Source organism: Momordica charantia (genome assembly GCF_013281855.1).
Source record: "Momordica charantia cultivar OHB3-1 chromosome 8 unlocalized genomic scaffold, Mcharantia_2.0 BLBB01000008.1, whole genome shotgun sequence".
NCBI lineage: Eukaryota > Viridiplantae > Streptophyta > Magnoliopsida > Cucurbitales > Cucurbitaceae > Momordica > Momordica charantia.
In genome coordinates this window covers 19434502-19448917 of record NW_028275166.1, presented here as the reverse complement: position 1 = coordinate 19448917, position 14416 = coordinate 19434502, and the positions used below count along the sequence as shown (strand labels likewise).

The 14416-nt window shown below is 36.1% G+C and overlaps 1 protein-coding gene across 1 annotated transcript; it reads right to left on the bottom strand.

Moving 5' to 3' along the window:
* Window positions 1-6518: 6518 nt before the first annotated feature.
* On the bottom strand, window positions 6519-13516 carry LSMT-L (Rubisco methyltransferase family protein). Its single transcript, XM_022300618.2, has 6 exons — window positions 12884-13516; window positions 12754-12782; window positions 10571-10782; window positions 10039-10164; window positions 8265-8669; window positions 6519-7005 (listed from the first exon to the last, which is right to left on the bottom strand). Exons 1-6 carry the CDS (start codon window positions 13381-13383, stop codon window positions 6790-6792), a joined length of 1488 nt encoding a protein of 495 aa, XP_022156310.1. The 5' UTR covers window positions 13384-13516; the 3' UTR covers window positions 6519-6789.
* Between the last annotated feature and the right edge of the window lie 900 nt (window positions 13517-14416).

Genomic DNA, 14416 nt, shown 5'->3' with positions numbered 1-14416 from the left:
TGGAGGTGCCATTTGGAGTTCCACCAACTCCGTCGAAAGAATTATCAACGTGACGTCTGCCTCTCTTGGAGTCGTCTTAATATTGGAATGGATGGAATGGGCATCCGGTTTGGGTATCCCCACTGCAACGCCCAACTCCACCGAATCGACAATACGCGGAGGGTTGGCTAGTTCAGCATCCACAGGATCGGATGGGTGTATGGTCATCTCTACAACATCCGTTGCCTTTTCATGCAACGACGCTTCTACATCAACCACATCATCATCCTTTCCAGTATCGGAACCTCCAGGTTGATGGTCATCAACATCCCCATCATGTTCGGGGATAACATCGGATACCAATGGATGTGACACGTGGACTGTATCCGACGGAGAGACATCAATATTCACCTCGCGCCTATCGATCTGCAAACAAACTAACGTATTAGCACTTCGATTGAATGAATACATATAGTATACGAACTATACCAAGTCATAGGAAAAGGCTACCTGGCACAATCGTTGAAGCATGACTTTCATTTCACTCAAGTCTGACTTGACCTTCGCCAAATCCGTCTTCACCTCCGCCATGTCCGAAGGTAAAAGATCCAGCCTTCTCTCCATAGCCCCGAATCTATCATTCGATCCACGGGTGTCGTCCCGTTGTGTAGGGCAGGCATCGCGTGACGTCGCTTGCGGTGATTGCCGCGTGCTTTGCCTCACATTCGACCTAATAGAAGTACTTGGTCGAAGTACTTCGACCGGTGTCCGTTGCCCACCTTCGGACGTGGCCTCTGTACGTGGCATATCCGAAGACTCATCCGGCACTGCCTGTACATTCGTTTCCAACGAATGCCATTGTCGAGTGGGAGATCGTCTTCGGCGCCAAAATTGTCGGTGATGGGGGAAGGATCTTGTCCATCATTGCTGTCGGAAGTGGAACACCCAAGCGCATTTAAATCAACCACCTCTCTTTCGTCCAATGGACACCTCTGGTAGTCCTTATCCAGCTCCGTCTCCACGAGTGGATAATATATGACCAACTGAACGTACATCACAAAAACATAAGGAAGTGTAAATACCATTACAACTACACAACAATAAATATATTCTAGATCACTTACCACCACTGAACCAAGGACCTCCTCCCCCGGATCTTTTGTACCGACAACTCTATTGCACGAATACTGAATTATCTGGGGGATGGTGGTCTCGCTCAAACGATTAACACCGGGAGTGATAAGAGATGAGACAACCTCATATATCCACACCTGAATATAAAATTTCAGTTTAGTCTCACACTTAAAAAAGTTTTCACAAACAACAAACTCGTATGCATACGTATTGATTACCTGAAACGCAAGCGGAAATCCCGGTAGACTATACTTTACTAGATATTTTTTGTTCGTTCTTACTTTATTCTTGTATAACGTAACTTTTCCATTCATCGTACGCTTCAGGCCGTTAACTGTCCTACTCCAAACATCAGAACCCCAGTCCAAATGGTTGAAGTAGTCCAAGTCACCGACTTGGTTGTACAAGTCGATGTCAACCTTCGACTTGCTCTTGCTCTTTCCCATCATCACAAGCTCCGTGTACAAAATTAATGTCACTTTAACGACGTCCTCATCGTCCTCGAAATCAGTCTGCTTGTAAACCTCACAAACTCTTCGAGCAGCATGGAAGCTTCATCGTTGAAGTACTTCCTCTGCAACCTATTCTTTCCAATCTTTTTCTGGACCACCTTACCGGGCAGCCGCCACAATCCCATTATAAGCATGAATTGATCCTTCGAGAATGTCAACACGTTGCCACCAATTAAGAATCTCATGCTGTCGTCACTGTACCTAGCAACCTCCCTTGACAGAAAGTGATGAACTACACCATTGCAGAACATCATCTCCAAGTCGACAAATTGACCAAATATTGTTCTTCTACGAAACATATCAAGTTGGTCCGCTGTGAGCTTATCCTTGATAAGCCTGTTGACATTGCTCAAGTGAGACATGCTGGTAGCTTGAGCCAGAAAGCGGCCATTCTCCTTAATCCTCAACTAATGGTCCATTGTGCACCTGCAACAAATTGAACAAGATATATGATGACAAATTAAGTAGATAGAGAAACGGAAACACGCTAGTTCAAAAATTTAATAATTGAACATGATACATAATCACGGATTAAGAAGATAGGGAAAGGGAAACACACAACTAGTTGAAATACAAAATGTAAAACACTGTAATTTTTCTCGATCTCGATGTTTCTTAATCTCGATGTTGCTCGATTTTGCTCTACCTATTTCACACACTATAATTGCAAATCAATGGAGCTTCTTTCGTTTTCGATATTTCTCGCTCTCGATCTTTCTAGCTCTCGATATTTCTAGCTCTGGCTTTTTCAAGTTCATTGTATCGATCACGATGATTCTTGATTTCGCTCTTCCTATTGCACACTCACGATAATTGTAAATCACTGGAGATTATCTCGTTCTCGATATTTATCGCTCTCGTGAAGGGATGTGAATCCCGGAGCGGAAACGGATTTTCGTTGCTGTTTTTCGGGATACAAAATCGAATTACAAAGTAAGAAAATACAGAGGAAACTTTACCTTTGAAGAACGTTTCTTCAACTAGTTTTCCTCGAACACCACCACTATTTCTTCCTCGCTATCCTCTTGGGTCTCGAGATCGTGCTGGTGGGAGCAATCCTTTTTAAACGAGAGGGAGAGTTTGAGAGAGTTCTTATTGATTGAGAGAAAACGGGTGGGTATCCTTCTTCTGTGTTCTGTGTTTTTTGCAGAACTGCAAAAACAAAACAGAAGTAGTGACGTGGGACAACTCCCCACGTCACACTAACCTCCCACTCCCAATTTTGCAAGGGAGTTTAATATTATTAATATTAATAATATTAATAATATATATATATATATATATTTATATATAAATAATTAATATATATATATAACATATATATATAATAATTAAAATATAAAAATTAATTTATTAATTAATCATATTAATTAACAAATAATTATTAATTATTAATCCAATTAATAATTAATATATATATATATATATATAAATCAAATAAATAATTAACACTTAATTATTTATCACAAAAATAGAATCATATTGTATAACATTTCTCTCGTATAACCTATAGTTCTAATGTACATCTTATGCACATTATTTTTAACCTATAGTTTTAATATGAATCTTATTCATATTAATTTTATTTGAATCTCATTCAAATAATTTTCTCTCATAATATATAGTTTTAATTTATAATTAACTATATATTATAATATATCAATATACATATAATCCCTTAAGTAATTTGAACAATTCAAATTCTTCCAAAAACTTGATCCTCGTTTTACCCGTTATGAGCTAGCAAGTGGACCTAATGGACCTACAGATCCGAAGCTCCAACGATGCAAGATTAATCGGTCAAACTCATTTACCGAGTTAAGCTAGATTCGTTAACTACGGGTCATTCCACTAAAGACCCGCAGTTGCACTCTTCTCACTGCAGAATGTTTTCGTGTCCATGGATATACGACCATTAATGACGAGTCAATCCTTCACGAGTGTTCGTAACTCAAATTGGGTCAAATTACCGTTTTACCCCTGAGTTACATCTTACTCCTTAAACACCACTGCTCCTCTAATGAACAACTCGGTTATGGTCCAACCAATAACCGGAAGTCTCTCTCGGCCAATGAGAGGGTGGGGCCTTGTTCAAGTCCCGAAGTCAGCATTTAAGGGAACACTCACCTACTCCCCTAAAGTCGGGGAGGAGTGAATTCCATTTTGTGAAGTTATGTTCCCAGCTCCCCACTCGGTCTCATCCCCAAAATGGTAGGAATGTTGAGTCGGCGACTCGGGCCACTCTCACCCATACAAATCAAAGGACGAGCCCTCACGGGCAAGAGTCCATAACTCACTCAGGATTGAGAATGAGTTGCCTGGTCATCCTAAGAAATGACAATCTATTAGTTAACGGTGTTACATCTAAAGATTGCCTATTTCGCGGTCCGGTCTTATACAAACTCATTGTATAGGATACCCCCACTCGCATGTCTCCACACGAACGACCTGGATCGAGTCGTCTGTAACCTTTACAGAGTGGGCCGTATCCGTAGTGTTGCCAGGATAAGGTACCCAGCCTTATCCATATACTATAGACCTTTTAGGTTATTCACGGGACATTATCCATTCATATATCAGGGGTATATCAAATATATACCCCGTATATCAACTATATACCCAGTATATATACTGTCCCGATTACATCAAAAATATACCCAATATAGTATATATTATTATATATTGTATATATACATATATTAATTATTAATATATAGTTAATTATTATCTTTTTTTGTCATTCTCCTTCTTCTAAAAAAGTAATACAATTAATTTCTTTAAAAATAAAATAAATTAAGTTGTAAAAATATGATATAACAAAACTTATTGATAACGTTTTGAAAAAAAAAATTGCACTAGAGAATAAAATAAAAACACAAAATCTAAAACTAAGAACATTGTTTGAAAAAATAATTTTTAATAATTAAAAAAAATATATTATATGGGCTCATTCAAGCCTGATCAAGAGAGTCAATCTAAGTCCGATCCAACTTTGACCCATTGTGTTAAGCTCACGGATTGGGTCACAGCCCTAGGTTTTAGAGGCTGGGCCGGCCCAAGCCTGGCCCAAACAATGTCTGAGGCCCATATGGCTTGGGCTTGGGCCAAGCTCGAGCCTTTGCTTCTTTAAGCCAGGCTGGCCCAATGATGAGGGTGAAATTTGAGGGCGTTTATGATATACGTTTGATTTTTAAAAATTTTGTTATTTGAACTTTTTTTACGTCACTCTTTTGTGCAAATTATTTCTCGTGTCCTTCACTCATTACTACTTTTAATTATAGCGATACAATAACGATAATACAGCAACATGGTTCCATTTGGTCTCAACAATTTCAAAATTGGTAGAAGAGAAAACAAAAAAAAAATTGATTGACACAATCGATAGAAAATAGTGATAAAAATAACGATAGAGAACAGTGCTAGATTAATTCAGATGAATGGAAAAAAAAATCTCATAATTAAGAAAAAAAAATTGGTCTTCACATTTGAACACGGATCTCCAACTGGCCTTCACCTTCAAAGACAGATTTTCACTCCACAGAGAATAGAGATGGCGACCGAAATCACATCATGTAGGTAAAATAACCGATACAATTTTATTAATTCAAATCCTCAAATGGGATACAACCATACCCATCCAGTTATAATAGGATAAAGACAACTGTTTTCCTCTTCCCTATCATCTTCATTTGTCCAGTTATATATCGATTACTTCATATATATATTATATGCACATAAAATAAATATATTGTAGGATTCGAACTTACAACTTTTTGGTTGGAGGTATATGTCAATTATCGGTGAGATATGCTCGCCTTGGCGCAGAATGTTATCTTTTAAAATTATGTTATGAAGATGCATTGATATATATTTTTAGTCATAAAAATGACATAAGCATTAATTAATTATTTTGATATCATTTCCTATGAGAAATTAAGTCATTAAAGAATAGCCACGACATCTTTAATTATGATAATGTGTTTAAGGTATTTTTTTAATAATTTATATGAAATGGTGTTGATATTTGTAATTAATATAAAATTCAAATGAATTTTCTCGATAGAAAGAAATTATTTTTGATTTATATTTAATTAGGATGAGACAATATTTAATTTATTAGGATAATAATATATATATTTGGAAATTTTTATAGCCCACAAGCCTAAATATATATTTTATTAGTTCAATAAATATTAATTTCATGATAACGTATAATTCAATGTTATAATTTTTGCCCACAAACAATTTATAATATTCTAATATTTGATGATTGAATTAATTTTAGTTTATGTCACAAGTTTGACCCTTTGATAGATTTTAATTTGAAAAATTACTGAAAAAAATTATAATACGTGTTAAATGAGTTATAAAATATATATTTAACATAAGATTGATAGAATTTGGACAAAATCGAACCATCTATGGACCAATTGATGAACCAATACCACAATTATGGCCCACCAACCAGGAGCCCGCGAACCCATGGACCAATTGATCGGCCGAAGGTTGTGGTTGAGAGGCTAGCACCTATGATCCAACTAGTCGACCCAAGCGCTCTAACCTAAGGTGTTCTTAAGTTCAATGATTCCCTTGTGGTTGAGAGGCTAGAACCTATGGTCCAACTAGTCGATCCAAGGGCTCTAACCTAAGGTGTTCTTAAGTTCAACGATTCCCTTGTGTATTTGATAAATTAGGCCATCAAATCAAATTCTTGAAGTCTAAGGAATTTGATAAATTAGGCCATCAAATCAAATTCTTGAAGTCTAAGGAATTTAAAGGAAGAAAATAAAGAATCATGAACTCTTCCACTTCTATAAATAGGAAAAAAAATCTCAAACTTGATTCTTACTTGCATTGAAGAGTGTGTGATTAATACCACACTGATACGAAATCTTTCGATTCAGCCAAATCTCTTTACTGAAGAAAATTGGTGCAACTTATGTCATCCCGCAAGAACAAATTTACGCATCAATAATACGAATATAACAAAAGATATTTCTAACACGCACAATGAATTGAAACTACTTAATTAAAACACAGACACAAAATGCATATAATTTAGCCTACTTCATCCTAGAAGAAACTAAAGATTTATTTACTGATGATTAATCGAACAATAGGTGGATTTGAACACCCCCATTCTCTTCTTCATTTTTGGGGTCACTTATTTAGACTCCCAAAAGATAATTTCACCTTGCTCCCCACACAGACCAAGATCCTTTAGCCTCCTCTCTTGGTAATATTCCAATTCATCTAATTCCATTTCCCTGTCCTTGAAAATATTGTTTATTTGCTGCAATACCCTCTTCTCCCCTTCTCTTATTCCAACAGCAATCCTCTGTCTTGAGTTTAGATTTCCATCTTCTCTTACCTTCTCATCCTGAAATTAATCGTTTTTAGATGGGGTTAAAAACATAAATAGAGTTTTCTAGGTCTCGTAAGCTAATGTATAAAATACGAGTAAAACAAAAATGTTTAAACTATAAATTTAGTTGCTTAACTTTTAATTGTGATTCTATCTATGTTAACACCGTAACTAAGTGATGACGTGACATGCCTTATTGGATGATGTTGGTAGATTTGATGTGATATGGTAGACAAGATAGCAGAGGTAAGTGTAACATACTCTCTACATTAAATCCCTTTCTAATTTTTCTGACATGCCATATCAAATCAATATATATTTATTTATTCATTAAGCATGCCACATCACGTATTAATTCCTAAACTACAAAATCACAATTCAAAATTTAAGAATGCAATTAAAACTTTATAAAGTTTATGGACTATATGGACACAATTATCAATATTAAGAATTAAACTAGTAATTTAATCGGCCAAAGTTTAAAAGCATGCATAGATTAGCTCTTTTAAAACGTACATGTTAACAAAGAGTTCAGTAGCAAGGATCACATCACAACTAGAGAAGATTTTTCTAATTGAAAAAACACAGGAATGTTCCATCAGTTTATCTTTGAACCTATCACCTACATATGTATTGCACTGTGGAACTGAAAACAGCTGAAGAAAAAAAAATCCATCTATTCGATCTTCTTGAACCTAACAAAAGAACCCTATGAATATGTAGGGGTGCATAAATGCTAATGCAAAAGAAATTTAGTAGGCGAGGAAATTCATTTCTAACAAAATTATTAAGGTGTCGTTTGATAACCAGCTCGTTTTTAGTTTAATGTTTTCAAAAATTAGGCTTCGTTTCGTATAATTTAATTAGTAAATTTTTCACCCCTCTTGAAAACATATTTGAATACTTAGCTAAATTTAAAAAATAAAAAAAAAATTGGAAACTACTTTTATTATTATTTTTTTTTTCAAAATTTAACCTATATTTTGAAAATATTTATAAAAACTATATAACAAAATCAAAGAACACGGAGAAAAAATAGAAAACCAAAAACAAAATAGCTATCAAACCCTAAGAGATACAAAGTTACAAACAACTAGAAAGCAAGGATAAAGTATCAGGTTCTGTAAGAGTAAGATCATAAAAAATTTCTTGAAGAACACCCTACCTTCTATATGGATATGGCATATGGGAGTAAGCTCACATATTCAATATTTAAATTTACCTCATGACTTTATGATAGATGCATAATAGATGAATGAAGAGTCAGGATTTACCTCTTCTATGGTGGTATGGTAGCCAGAAAGAGCAGCCTCGCAAGCCTTTCTGACCACTTGACATACAAGCTCTTCATTTGCTCGACTTACGGGCAATTCAAGGTGACCCCAGATTGAATTTCTAAAAAGAGATTCCAAGAGGAATGCATCGGTGCCTCCGAGCGCTAGCAGGCGCAGGAATGGAAGCATTGTAGGTGGAAAAGGACGGCCCAAAACAATGTCAAAATAAGCTGTCTCGCCAAGACCGTTAGTCTCAGCAACTTCTAACTTATCATCAAAGAAAGGGTCTGACTCTGGTATATCTAACGTCAGTGTATATGCATTGCGATCTGCCTTCGGCTCTATGAACCCATAGTCGAGAGCCAAATCAGCATTGCTCTTTTTTAAATCATATTGGATAAAAACCTGTTGAACATACAGTCCAAAGTTCAAGATCATTAATTTGTCTTTCTTACATTTTTTGGCAAAGTATACTATTTTAGGTCAAATCACACTTTTAGTTTTATTAACCTTAGTTTCACTTGGGTCCCTATACTTATAAATTTTCATATTATCTCTATCCTATGATTAAAATTTGCCAGTCTCTCTACTAGTAGATAGAAAGTAATAGAAATCCAATATGACAAATTACTTATGAATATTTAGAATGACCTTTACCATGTGACATTTTTTTAAATAGCCAAGAGATTTTAAAAGTTACATTAATTGAAGAGCATGAATTTTAATTGGATTATAATGTATTTATTATCTAGGCTGAAAAAGTATAAAAAATTATAAAATTCTAGGACCAATACTTTTTTTGTTATTTATTTATTTATTTATATTTTATTTAATTTTTTATAGGAAAACAAAGAGATATATTAAAAAAGAAAGATACAACAACCTAGGGATCGGGTAGAGGAAACTCCTGCCCGAAGTTCTACAAAAGAAGAGCCTTTCAATGGTTAATAATCATAAAACTGTTGTAATGTAATTACAAAAGAATTTTCTATGATTTGAACCCAACCAAGAAACAGTACGAGTATGCTACACACTAAGACAAAATTAATCGGAAATAGACAACTTATATTTGAAAATCCTATGATTTCTTTCCTCTCAAAGAAACCTAATAAGGGCTCAGCCACCATCAGTGACACCGGAGGGATGGCTGACACTGACAGCAACCTTAGCTAAGAGAGACATCGTTTATCAGAGAGTTGAAGGTGATAGGAAAGGGAAGGGAGGGAGGGGCTCTGGTGCGGGGAGGCAGGAGGCAGGAGTCTTGGGTGGGGAGAGAGCATCTTGGGAGATTTTTGGTTGGAATCCCTAATCATTGTAAAAGAATATGGTTGGAGTTTTAAACTAAAATTTAGAACCAATAATGTTTTGTAATACAACAAATAATGTCTATTGGACTTCTGTGAATAATCTTCAACTTTTAAGCAAAACTACAAATAATTTAATACATTTGACTTTTGTTACTGTCCTTACTAATGACTAAGATGTTGGGTATGTTTTTAAGTCAATGATAGGAACCACGATGAAACTTTTAAAAGCATAGGAGCTAAATTGAAAGTTTGAAACTATGACTAAAGCATAAGGACTAAAATGCATTATAACCATTATTTTACTGATCAGAGCAAATGTCCCCTTATCGAAATATCTTATCTCATGTTTTATTCATAACTGCAAGTAAATTCTAGTTTTAGAATAATATCTTCAACAAGCTAACACTTCAACTATATGAGCAGTCATGTTACCCCCAAGTACATAAACATAAAAATTAGTACTTCACCTGCTCACCAGCCTTCACAGGATTTGGTGACCGGAGAGAAAATAGGATATCCCATGAGAAGAGACCTGCAGGTCCCTTGATCTCCCATGCATGTTCTTCTGAGGTTACGTCAGCGCTATGGTTGACCTGATAAATTAAATTGTGTTTGAAGGGAGTTAAAATTCATAAAAAGACTGAATGATAGTTGTTTTGTGCAAATACATAATAAACCATTATGTCATGATGTCCTTGTAAAATATTGTAAAAAGAATACCAATCAAAAGCGCTTATTCAGCTAAAGTCCATGATGGAAGTTTCAACTCATTGGTTTAAGTTTTATTATGGACTCTAAACTTCCATGTTTATAGGTTCTTTAAAATTTCAAAGTGGATACATAATGTGAAAATTTAGGTACCATTTACCAACACGGCATTCAAACCAAACTAATGTTGCACCTAAACTGCGTGCTGCTTGTATTGCATGCAAAGTTTCTATAACATTAATCATCTCAAATTTTCACGCACGCCTAATTAAGTAAGATTTGAGATCTAACCAAATCCGCAAAAGGGATCAAAACAAGGTTTTGGCCTCTGAGTCGTGAAAATGCCCTTGATCTAAGTATCCCAAAAGCCCAAAAGAAGTCATCCAGTGTTATTGGAGAAGGAAATAGATCTTTGTGGCGGAGTAGTATCTCTTCTTCAACCTTAAGAAATTCGCTCTTAACATATTCTTTGACGTTCAAAGTTGTACTCAGAAGTTGGGTTCCTGAAAAGTTCATGAAGCAATAATGTGGTAATCATTAACAACATATGCATATTATTTGCTACACTAGCTAGCTACTTTACTAACCTCCAAATGCACATTCCCATGCAAGTAAACATACATATAATCTTGAAGGGATGATTGGGGGTAAAAGCTTTGTTGCAAGTGTTTTGGAAAAGAACTCATGGATTAGGTAAATTTTATAATTAATAAACTCATGCCTTTAAAACTACTTTGACATGACTTTTAGGATGATAAAAAGTGCTTTAAATTAGTTATTTAACGTACCTTTTAAGCATGATATCACATTTAGCTATGTAACCAAAAGTGCTTTTGGAGATTCTAAAAAAATCTCAAAAGCTCCTTTTAAATGCTTTTACAAGAAGCACTAATTAATTGTTCTTTAATGAAAATTAATTTGTGTCTTTCTCAAACGGTACTTATCCAAGAACAAGAAGTCATCTCAAACTCACTATTAATCCTATCAATCAGCTTGCGTGCACCTCGAATATTCTCACGGAAGAACCGTCTAACCCTACTATATTTGGTTGCAGCTTTTGCTACTATGTTTTTGGTTCTTTATTTGTAAGTAACTAGTAAAAACTACTCCACAATCTTACCCAAAAAAAAAAAAACTGCTCTAATTGGTACTGACAAAAAAAAACATAGTAACGGAAGATTAATGGCGTACACACCAGGAGTTCAAAAAAAGAATAACCTTCAACAACTCAACCCAAATCTCTGGATCTATCCTTAAGAGTTCTGACATTTCTTTCCAATCAAATTTCCAAAGAGTAGATTAGAACCCGTGAGATCAAAAGAACTTAACCTTAGGTTGATAGAAGGATCATATTCACAATGGGAGATCCGCAAGAGAAGTTGAAGAAAATGAGGAGTTTAACCCAAATATTATATCTGTGTGAGCAACGAAAAAAAACTGCAATTTATATCGAATTGATATCAAAGATAGTATAGCCACACCCTTTTGATAGACCCCAATTATTAACGTGTATCTTAGGAAAAAGGTAAAAAGGGGGAGTCAAGCATGAGAGCTGGTTATTATGATTGTGGGGCCCATATGGTTGGTTAGTTATGATAGAATGGGTAGTCTGCGAGTAGAAGTATGTATATAGATTACATATGTACTAGTGGTCTTGGAGTTGGGAGAGTATCGGAGTTTCAGATCTCTCACTGGATACGTACATCTCTATTATTGTCAATTTGACAAGTAGGCTAAGATCAAGTGCTTAGACATAGTAACTTCAACCTCCATCTTGAAGTAAGGAAAGAAAGAAAGCGTTAGGTTAGTTAAACATCCAAAGAATCCAGCCTCTAGAGATAGACTCCCCATGGTGCCACTGCCTGCTTTTAAAATTACCAATCAAGAAAGGAGGCCAGCAGTCAAAGGCTTTGTTGTTGTGATAAAGACGTCATCTAAGAGACGACTCCACACATTTGCTTCAGAATTCCAACAATCTTAAACAGTAAGAATATTCAAGTTTTCTAAAAGGAAAAGCGACCTCTCTTTCAACAATAATTTTGTTATCCATGAATTGATTCAGAAGTGCACCAAACTTCCCTTCCCTGCTTTCAATTCGAAACCTTTCATCATTTCCCTGCAATTATCTACAAAATTCCAGGGGCTTTTCCCATATTTCCATTACTCAAGTTATATTTACTGACAATTCTAGTGAACCAGAACAAGTCATCTTCATGATGAAAATTGAAAGTCATACTAATCTGGAGACTAGAGCCACATTTCTCCTTCCTAGTGTTTTCATAAGAATTCAAACATCAAAATCCTCATACAAATAGTCATCTAAAGTTTTACACTGCCGTAAAATATATCCTAACAAAGCCAACGTTTGCCTTAATTCAGTGTTTGGGAGGCATCTATTTTATGGCCACAGTCAATTTAGATTCTAACTTGTTATATAACAGAGAAACCAAAGTTAAGACATAAGTCAATCGAACCTTGGAGTTCGGCAAGCTCCTCTTCAGACCTGCACTGAAACCATCAAGACAAGCATTCTATCAACTCCAAAATTTTGAAAAACATCATGACGTAGAGCAGATTAAACAGTAAGAAGCAAGCCAAACCCACCAAAACACTGTGGAATCCGTTTCCCGGGGGAGAATATCGAGGTAATGTCGCCAGCGCGAGTCGTCGTTGAACTTTTCCCTAATCAGAAACAGAGCAACAGAGATCCAGGGCTTCAGTCCACTGCACGCATTCCCAATCTCGGAAGCAGCAACTGCGTCGGGATTTATCCAGAGTCGCTGCGGAACCTCCAGAACAACGTCGTTCTTAGAGAGGTCTTTCATGGAGGCCAGTCCGAGGCCTTCGGGGAAAATGGCCGGCTTGACTGGAGTCTTGGAAGAGACGAGACCTTCTTGGCGAACCCATTGCCAGAAGGTGTGGACGTTTGATGGCAGCGATGGATCTAAATCCGGAGAGGTGGTGGAGGCAGCAGCAGAGAGACGTGCCTTGGGTTGGAAAAATGGCCTCTTCGGTGGGAGTGGAAGGTGCGTTGCAGTTGCAGTTCGCGGAAGGGACAGGAAATTGGGGGATGAAGATAAGGCCATTGGAGTAGGAGTCGCCATTTTCGAGCACTTCAAGGTTCAATAACCACCATTGGAGAAGCGGATTTGAAAATTATGCAGCATGTGATTTTGTACATTGCTTCTGGTTCTGGTTGTGGATAGGCTTCAGATTTTGGACATCCCACCGGATTTTTCTTCAGATATTTCGGGAAGTTTTTAAATATAATTGTGATCATTTTAAAATAATTAAGAAATTTTTGTTAAAATATCAAAATTTAAATGCGCCCAATTCATATTATTTGCAAATATCTATGATGTGTATATATATTTTAAAAAGCTATCATCTTTAAAAAAATATTTTTGAAATATTTTATCTTTTGTCAAATTTTAAATTTACAAAATATGTCCTTAACAATCATCTGAAAATAATCTAATTTAAAAAACAAATTACAAAAATAATGTAAATTTAAAAGTTAAACAAAATAAATGTAATTTAAATAAAAAATTACAAAATTAAGTTAGGCATCCAACCTTGTCGACAAAAATAGGTTAGATAAATCGCGTACAATGAATGCGATTTATGTGCCAACATGTCATAGATGAGATGGATATTGAGAGATGAGTCAGCACGGGAAATCGCATACAATGAACGTAATTTCCATTTATAGAAGTCGCGTACAATGTGTCACGGTCGTACATTTTGAACCGTGCGGCGCCATGATCTAAGCTCGACCATGGCCAGCCTTACGGAGAACTCTAGCCCCAATTCACTTTTTGCGCCCTTTATGGCTTCGTCGGACCTTAGGCGAGGTTCTTTCTTCCTCGACCGAGCTTCACATCACATTTCCAACCATCTTGGTTCTCGTCCGCTCAATCCATGACCTTACCGGGATGAGTTCTAACCTTTAACGGGGTCAGAACAAACTTAAAACACCAATCGGGTACTACCAGGAGAATCATGCCGCTTAACTATGTCAGAACTAGCTTATCTGGCCCATCGGACGCCTCTAAGATCATCCTGCCGAGAAACTAGTCAATAACGGGCTAAACGGCCTTACCGAGTACTGTTGGGATGATTCCTGTCGAGATCCGG